The following is a 9,196-nucleotide window of genomic DNA, read 5'->3' as shown; positions in this document are numbered from 1 at the left end:
GGTCTACTGTTTGGCTTAAAAATCATGCCCCCCTCTTTCTCAACAACCCCTCACCCCAAGAGAAAATCTTACTAAGTCTAGGTTTGTGCCTTTTAAAAATTGGCTTTTAACAGCCTTTTTTTTTTTAATAGCAAAACACCGAATTGCTCATAAACCTCACTCCAAACCAAAAACTTCAGATATTTTTGAAGGAGAATTCTCAAATGATCTAAAATCCAAGGGTCTGCTTGCTGATAAGGAACTGTGGGATCGACTTGAAGAATTAGAGAGACAAGAAGAATTGCTGGGTGAAGTTGATATTGATAGGTACCTAATGACAAAATACCTTACACGCATTTCCTTATAAAATATGTGCTGATTGAAGAAAATACAGAAAAGCATGCTATACTAATATATCAATAACCCTATCACCCTAAAATACATATTCTCTAGAATATTTTCTTTTAAGGCCATGTGTTCATGCACATGCCAGTGCATGTGTGTGTACAGAAATACACAAAATCAATATTCCTATTTTTTATTGTAAGGTTTCAGCCCTATTTTGTATAATAAAGTAAGATATACCAGATGCTTCACTTTTAATAATTATGGATGCTTTATATATTATATTTTAAATGATTTGTTTTTATACTGTAGTCAAGATAATGCTGTATGTTTGAATGACTTGTTAAAAAGAAATATGTGCATTCAGTTTAAGTTTGTTGCTGTAAAATGTTTATCCTTGCTTTCCTTTGCAAACTTCTGCTTATTGAGCAGGTAATTTGTAATCTGCTCAAGTAGTTAGATATGAAAAACTTTACCAAATTGCCATTTGAAATACATATTAGCACTCACTCAGAATTATCAGAGTGCTCAATGAAAACTGTTACTATAGAAGTTCCTATATTATTTTGCTTAAATGATATGCAGAATTAGTTACTGTGAAAAATAAGACATGAAGCACAAAGGATATTTTTTTCACTACCGTTTCACCTATACTTAGATCTTTTTGATTAACTGATACTGTTTAATTTTTGTAAATCAGTTTTTAATCTTATGATTTTCTTGGTCACGATTCTTTTTCTACTTTTGCGTGATGTTATTTCAGTTCATTGCGTTTTGGGTTTTGTTATTTTTATAAGGTCCTCAAATCCTTTGTAGAATGAAGCATGAGAAGTGTATGTGTATAAATCATGTACATATGTAGAAATCTTTTATTTTTTTAAATTACAGTAATACATGCTTATAAAATATTTTGATTATAGAAAGAGAAAAGAATATGTTATAGTTCTGTGGTTGTAGTTTCTGGTCTTTAAATAGAGATAACATATTCTCTGTGATTTCTTACAAATTTATGATTGTATTATTTGTATGGTATTTTATTGTATATGGCCAATATCCTCCTTGCGAAGATAAAAAAAATCTACTGTATTCTACTTATGTTTGAATAACTACAACATATAGAATTAGCATAGAAACTATTTTTTATTAATTCATTTCAAAACATTAGCCTAGAAATCTAGTTTTAAAATACCTTATGCAAAACCTTAGTTTTTACCCTTTGAACTTAAGTGCAAATTAGAATATGTAAAATTCTAGTGTGTCTGTTTGATCTTGTTAATTTTCTTTTTCTAGTAAGCCTGATACTGTGATTGCAAATGGAGAAGATACGTCCTCTGAAGAGGAAAAGGAAGATCAGAACATAAATGTGAATATGATGAATCAAGTAATGGACTCTCTCACTCCCAGCAATTGTTATCAGAATGTTACAAATTCAGAACTGTTCAATGGTCAAGTGAATAGTCAGTGGAACTGTTCAGTGAATGGTTCAAATTCTTATCACAATAATGAAGATGAAGAAGATGATGATGATGATGATGGTGGTGATAATGAAAATGACCATGATATCTTAGGGGCTGAAGATAATTCTATACCAACAATATATTTTTCTCATACTGTCGAACCTAAGAGGGTTTGTATACTTTTAACTTTACTGATCTTTCATATAATTTGAATATTAGAGATCATCTATGATATTCTTTAAAAGAACAATATTAACAGGGATTAATATTGTTTATAGTGCCAAACAAGAAAACCATCTTTTGCCTCTTTCTCTGACCAATTTATCTAAAAAGAAAAAGGAAAAAACAAGTCTAGATAGTTTGCTGGTATTGGTCCGTTGTTCTCTGAAGCCACAATAGAATTTGAAATTTGGGGGTCTGGAAGGAGATGAGTTTGAGGACAACTACTGTAACTCCACCTGTCCTTCATTCAGAAAGCTTTCTTAAGAATTCTAGAGTTAATTTGGGCATTTTGGTGTATTTAAGACGAAAGTGACTTGCATTAGTTAAATTTTTAATTATATCAGGTTGTTTCTATGTGGGCATAAAATGAATAGGAGCATCATGAGCAAAAAAGGAAAGATTTAGAAAGAAGTAAAAATTAATTCCATTTCTCACAAATTAAATATAAACATCTCTGGGTGGTAATCATGATTTTAGAATTTTGGTATTTTAGAGCTGGGGGTTACTACAGAGAGATCTTCTAATACAGGTTTTTAAGTTTTCTTAGTATCAAAAGACTTTTTTTTTTTTTTTTTGCTGTACGCGGGCCTCTCACTGCTGTGGCCTCTCCCGTTGCGGAGCACAGGCTCCGGACACACAGGCTCCGCGGCCATGGCTCGCGGGCCCAGCCGCTCCGCGGCATGTGGGATCTTCCGGGATCGGGGCACGAACCCGTGTCCCCTGCATCGGCAGGCGGACTCTCAACCACTGCGCCACCAGGGAAGCCCTCAAAAGACTTTTTGTTCCCTCCATACTTATTGTAGAATACCCAGTTTTAAAATCCCAGATCAAAGCAGGTTGGACCTCACTGAAGGAAGGACCTTAAACTCATTCCCTTGCTCTCTTGGCCTCATAATACTGCTTTAAGGAGCTACCGGGAATTTCATCTTTCTAATTTGTCTTTCTCAAGGAAACTTAGGGCCTAGAAGACCATAGAGCTAGTTAGTAATAAAACAGGGACTCCTTTTTCTCAGTTTGGTGCTTTTTTTTTTTTTTTTTTTTTTTACCACAACAAGGTACCCTTGCAGGGTTTGCCTGTATCAGAGGTAAGGGTCTGTGGTAGCAGTCTTAAATGCCTGAGATAATTATTTAATGAAAAGTGTTTAAGACATACTTGCTATTTCTTAGGTCAAGATTTCCCTGCTCTAATGTGAAGTGAAATACTTATATGTTTTTTTAAAATATATATTCTAATACTTCAGACTAAAAGGAGCATCTTGGAATTCTTTGGAAAAAATTGACCTATTAGCCAGGAAAAAAGTTTGATTTGTGATTCTCTTTTCCGGCTTTAAATTAGTTTTCATTTAGATAAAACAGGAAGAATAAATAATATTTGCAGGAATGTTATGGGGAATAGCAGTCATTAATATGGAAAGATGGTATAAATGCCGAGTAGGGATAGAAGAATAATGTATTAATCCTGAACAGGGTTGATTTTTATTTTCTGGGCCTTAAATTTTTAAAAATTAGAGATATTTTTAAAATTCTAAGTAGTTAAGCATCATCTAATATTGTTTTTATGACTTAATTTTATATTCTTACTGAATATTTATTTTGGTGCTCATTGTTTTGAAATGCATGATTTAAGCCAAAAACTTAAATCAAAATGGTGATGTGAAAGCTTATAATAATCTAGCATTTAGTTTGTATGTATTTTGCTTTCTGTATAATAATAAAGTCACTGATGACTAGAATTGGTCACTTAAGGTATAATTTAATACTGTAGAAGTATGATAAGGACTTGTTAGCCTTAGCTGATAATGCACATCATTTCAGTGTCAAAAAATGTAAACTGCCTCTATTACTATTATTTCTTAAATTGTAGAGTTTATTGGTTTTAGTTTTGTCCTTGATTTCTCAAAAGGATCATAATTTTTTGCTGTGAAATTTTTAGGTACGAATAAATACTGGAAAAAATACTACTTTAAAATTCAGTGAAAAGAAAGAAGAAGCCAAACGTAAGCGAAAGAACAGCTCTGGCAGTGGTCATTCTCCCCAAGAGCTGCCTATGATCAGGACTCCTGCTGACATTTACAGGTGAGTGGTACTCACAGATAGCAGAGCAGTCTGCTCTTCCCTTCTCATTTTTTGCAACTGAGTATATACAGGAAAAGGTTGCTTGTAACACAGAAGGCTCTCACTGAAAAGTGAGGTATTCTGACAGAGTTAGCTTAGTGTTTTAAAGGCTCTCACAGAAGCTGCTGAGCCCCACCACAGCTTCTCAGTTCAAAGCAATTGGAATGTTGCTTGGTTTTTTGCTTTTGCCCCTCTTTGCCAGTGCTTTTAAAACATTCCTAATCTAGTCAAAAAATGTTGTATGTTAACTTTAGAATGAAAGTTTGTGTTTCTAGTGTGCTGGGGCAGCACTTTCCTATCACAGTATGACAGTGCTTGGCATGTGCTTTACCTTTCCACAGAGTCGAAGTTAAGTATGCTATTCCAATTTTTTGTTGTGTTGTTGAGAAAGCTGTCATTTGAAAATACCTACTGTTTTCGTGACACTTATTTGTAAAATAGTGAAAATTGCTAAATGACTTCTGAGAAGGTCTAAAATATATGTAGAATTTCGGCAAATCATGCTGTTGTCACCCAGAATAAACGGCTGTATTTTATTAGGCCAAGCAATAATAAAAGTAATGTAAATATGTCATTCGAGGCTACAAAACCACGGTGATGGTGAAAATTTTGGATAAGTTTGAATAAAACATTTCAGATTAATTTCTAGAAAAGATTTTTTTAAATCCTTATAAATTTATCCTCAGTTTTATGAGTTAACTAAAGAGTATATATTTTTTGATATTATAGAGTCTTTGTTGATATCGTGAATGGAGAATATGTCCCTCGTAAGTCCATCCTGAAGTCTCGCAGTAGAGAGAACAGTGTTTGCAGTGATACCAGTGAAAGCAGTGCTGCTGACTTCGATGATAGACGGGGAGTCTTGAGGAGCATTAGCTATGAAGAGGCCACTTGTAGTGATGCTAATGAGAGCATTTTGGACGAGGAACAACAGGAAAATCATCAAAAGAAACTTCTGCCTTTATCAGTAACACCTGAAGTATGTGTGTATCTTTAACTCTTTATTTTATATAGTATCTTTGACAATTTTTGTGAGTTAAAAAGGTGGTGGTAGCTCCATTTCAAAGGGGTATGCAATTCATTCTCCCCATTTTGGAGTTGAAAAGATTTTTTAAATATTGTAGCTGCTGTATCTTCCAGGTATGGTCTGGAAATCATTAATCTTATTCTTAAGTTATTTTATATAATTATTTATTGAAGTTAATCAACAGAGTAATGGCATTGTTTATCTTGTAGCTTCTTTAGTTCATACATACATTTAGTCTCAAAAGTCATAGATCATAATTAATTAATTCTAGGCTTGTACTTTTTTGATAATTAATAATTTATAAAAAATTAATAGTCACCAGCAAACACAACATAGGTATTATAATAAAGTAGTTCAAAATGAAAGTATTACCACTCTTGAAGTTCTGTTTCTGTGAAATAGGAATTTTAAAGTATCTTAATTAGCATATGTATTTCATTTTTGGCTAGAATTTTTTTTTTTTTTTTTTTTTGGCTGCACCACACAGCATGTGGAATCTTAGTTACCCGACCAGGGTTCGAACCCGTGCCCCATGCAGTGGAAGCATGGAGTCTTAACCACTGGACTGCCAGGGAAGTCCCATGTCTAGAAAATTATTTAGCAGCTTATTTTAAATAAATTCCACTAGATCAGACTTATAATCATTTTACGCTAGTTCAAGTAGCAGATTGTACTTTTCTCTTTTAAATGCTTTGGTTGAGTTAAAGAAAAAATATATACATGACAGATAATTATCTATAGTCCTTCTATGTTTTGGCTCGTGCCAGTGAAATTTTTAACCCTTTGGAATTGTGGAACCATTTTACAATCTAGTGAGAGCTGGAGATCCTCTCCTCAGCAAAGTGAGTGCACACACATATACTCTTACCAACCATGTTGCACATAGTTTTGTGTGTGGGGAAAGGAGGGGTATTGGGAGATACCAAAATAGGAATGTTATGGTTTCCATTATACCCAGACTTGATATTTTTTTACTCTTATGTTTGGTGGGTATTTTAGATTTTTAATTTAAGGAGTATTTAGGGGCTTCCCTGGTGGCGCAGTGGTTGAGGGTCCGCCTGCCGATGCAGGGGACACGGGTTCGTGCCCCGGTCCAGGAAGATCCCACATGCAGCGGAGCGGCTGGGCCCGTGAGCCATGGCCGCTGAGCCTGCGCATCTGGAGCCTGTGCTCCGCAATGGGAGAGGCCACAACAGTGAGAGGCCCGCATACCGCAAAAAAAAAAAAAAAATTAGGAAGACTGGGGAACTCATACCCATATCAAACTGATATACCCATTTGCGTATAAGTCAAATACATATAAAAATATATATCTTTGTATATGAATAAACATATGTAGAACTTCTGTTGCTTTTGCTAAATAGTCCCTAAGTGGTACTGATTGTACTAAATGGTAACTGGGGATGAAGGGATCATTGGTAATTAGGAGCAATATGTATGATTAGAATATTCTCCTTCCCTTCTTCCAATATAATGATTTCAGTTGACCTGGAGAGTATCGTAACTTATTTAATAGTCTTCCCTACTGTTAGAAAAACAGGTGGTAGACTTTTGCTGTTTTTAAGTATCTGAAAATTAGGTTTTTGTAAGGACTTAATATATTGTGGTATAGCTAGAGCTCAAGTCTGGAACTTATTTTCATTTCATCCTATTTAATAGCTTTGCATTTTGTATTGAACTGTTACAGTTAGCACCTAGATACTATAAATTTTTTAACATCAAAATAAATAGTTCATGGTATTATGGCAAGTACTTTGAAAGATATCTTTTTTGATATCTTTAAGTGTTAAAATATTCTCTTTTTCAAAAGCATTTTTAGTATAATAAGAAGGCTCTGTGCTCATCGTGGTAAAATAGAATTTTTAGAAAAGTAGACTTTGAATTTCTTTTAAGAGCTGGACGCCACCCAAGGTCTCAGAGTACTGTGGGAGGGTCAGGGCATTTTTGGTTTTTGTTTCTTTGGTGGGGCAAGCTGGTGGAGGTTGGCTTCTTAAACTATTCAAGTGATACATTGTCATTTTGTACACTTGGTAGACAAAGTCAAGCTAAATATACATGTTTACATGTCAAATTTTAGTTTGTATGTAATGAGTCTTTAGAAAATGAAAGTGAGGGGGTTTCAAATACTAGAAATCTTGGGGAAAAAAATAATAACGTCTTGATTTTGATAGATCTGTACATAAAAAGACATAGAAAGACATATCTTTGGTTTTATTTCCATCATTTTGTATACATTACATACGTATATTACATACAGTTGACCAAAGTAAGTCCAGCAAACATCTGGTTGAAATTAAAGAATCATTTTTTGTGGTGCCTTGATTTCTCTCATTGAATTAATTGTATGAAAATTTGAGACTGATACTTACTTCCACTAGCACCAGCACTTTCAATTTTCAGTTTCCACTGATCTCAAATAAAAATGAGGCAAGATGCAATAAAATACTCAAATAATTGCATGAATGAACACCACCTAAGAGATGTCACTGCTGCTGAAACGAAGCTCTTGGCTCACAGGCAGCATGGCCACCATAGGCTAGCTCATTCATCAGCTGATGTTTGACACCCTAATAGAATTCTTAATTTTAATACATTATTTTTCACAGCATGGTCTGGATATAAATGGAATGTATGAAAGCTGAGGACCTTTTATTTACCCATTTTTTAAAAATCCCATGTGAACATGTTTTTTACATTTTTGTTTTCTTGCATGTGTACTATTAAAAAATCTACTTATATTTGGTGGTATAATTAAGGTATATTTTAATGATACTTGATTTCTATGAGCAATTTGTATTTTGATGTTATAGTTCTATCAAAAAAATCTTATGAATTCTAATGAAAAGAAATGTCTAATTGGCAAATACAGGATAAAGATTTTGTGGGCACCTTATTTGCATTTTATTATCATAATCTCACTTTTGTCTTCCAGGCTTTTTCTGGAACTGTAATAGAAAAAGAATTTTTGTCACCTTCCTTAACACCACACCCAGCCATGGCTCATTCTGTGCTACCCACAATTCCAGAACGAAAAGAGGTTCTGTCAGAAGTATCAGAAGGAACTACAAAGAGGGTTTCAAAGTTCAAAGCTGCCAGGTTGCAGCAGAAAAACTAGGGCCTGCCTAGGAAATGGGAGTTTACATCCTAAAACCTAGTTTTGCAATTGTTTAGAATATATATAGCAAAATATGTTACATGTAATTTGAAATAAGCCATCCTGAGTTAATTTGACAGCAAGTTCTCTTACTGTTATCAATGGTGTTAAAAAGAAATCGAAGTAAATATTTAAATACTTTAATATTCAGCTTGTTTTGTTAATTCTCTGAATACTGTCAACACTCTTGTTTAAGTTTGCCTTATGAAGTAGTGGCAGCATTTTGAATTATTTTTCAAAGAATACTGTTCATATGCATTGTTTTTGTGTTTTGAACTAAATACTGGCAGTTTTGTACCAGCTGTGATATTGTGCATACCATATGGACCATTTTAAAGAAACTTTTAAAATTTCAAATAGATTCAACAATTATATTACTTGCTTTAGCATTTTAAAGGCACTTTAAAAAAATCTACTTCTTGTAGGTTTTGCAGCTAGGTGGCTATTTAAAAAATCTCTCCCTCTTTGACTGTCATTCTGTAATCTCTAAGACAGAAAGCTGCATGTACCCAAGGGGAAGTTTCTTTGATTGGAAGAATGGTATTTTGTAAATTTTTTTTAAGTAAAAATTTTATGAAACTTGGTCTCTAAAATGTTGTGAACTTTATGATTCAGAATCAAATATAGAAATGTCTTTGATTCATATATATGTTACATGCACCACACAATGGATCCTTGAATTCTTACAATTCCATAGGCAGTTCTTCCCTAGTGTGTGCAGTTTTAACTGGCATTATATTTTGGGAGAGAAGGAAAGGTTGTCTAGATGATATAAATAAATAAATAAATAGATAAATAAATAAAATTTTAAAATAAGAAATTGTATGTTTTAATCTCCCAAACATTTTCGTTCTTTAAGGTTACTTTCCTAGTAGTAAATGATTGAAAAACATATTT

The 9,196-nt window shown here is 33.5% G+C and overlaps 1 protein-coding gene across 2 annotated transcripts in view; it reads left to right on the top strand.

The window, feature by feature from the left end:
* The window catches only part of URI1 (URI1 prefoldin like chaperone), a 65,855-nt gene extending 56,963 nt beyond the window's left edge, over window positions 1-8,892 (top strand). The window contains exons 7-11 of one of the 2 annotated variants that reach the window (XM_060085066.1): window positions 132-306; window positions 1,615-1,951; window positions 3,937-4,079; window positions 4,848-5,097; window positions 8,078-8,892. In XM_060085066.1, coding sequence (XP_059941049.1) covers window positions 132-306; window positions 1,615-1,951; window positions 3,937-4,079; window positions 4,848-5,097; window positions 8,078-8,260 — 1,088 coding nt within the window. In that variant the 3' untranslated portion in view covers window positions 8,261-8,892. Of the gene's footprint in view, window positions 1-131; window positions 307-1,614; window positions 1,952-3,936; window positions 4,080-4,847; window positions 5,102-8,077 lie in introns of both variants that reach the window. The other variant, XM_060085065.1, reaches the window with a different exon arrangement.
* The last annotated feature ends 304 nt before the right edge of the window (window positions 8,893-9,196 follow it).

The sequence above is a fragment of the Mesoplodon densirostris genome, chromosome 19 (assembly GCF_025265405.1).
Source record: "Mesoplodon densirostris isolate mMesDen1 chromosome 19, mMesDen1 primary haplotype, whole genome shotgun sequence".
Classification (NCBI taxonomy): Eukaryota; Metazoa; Chordata; class Mammalia; order Artiodactyla; family Ziphiidae; genus Mesoplodon; species Mesoplodon densirostris.
The sequence above is the reverse complement of the archived record's forward strand: the minus strand, read 5'-3'. Positions and strand labels throughout refer to the sequence as shown.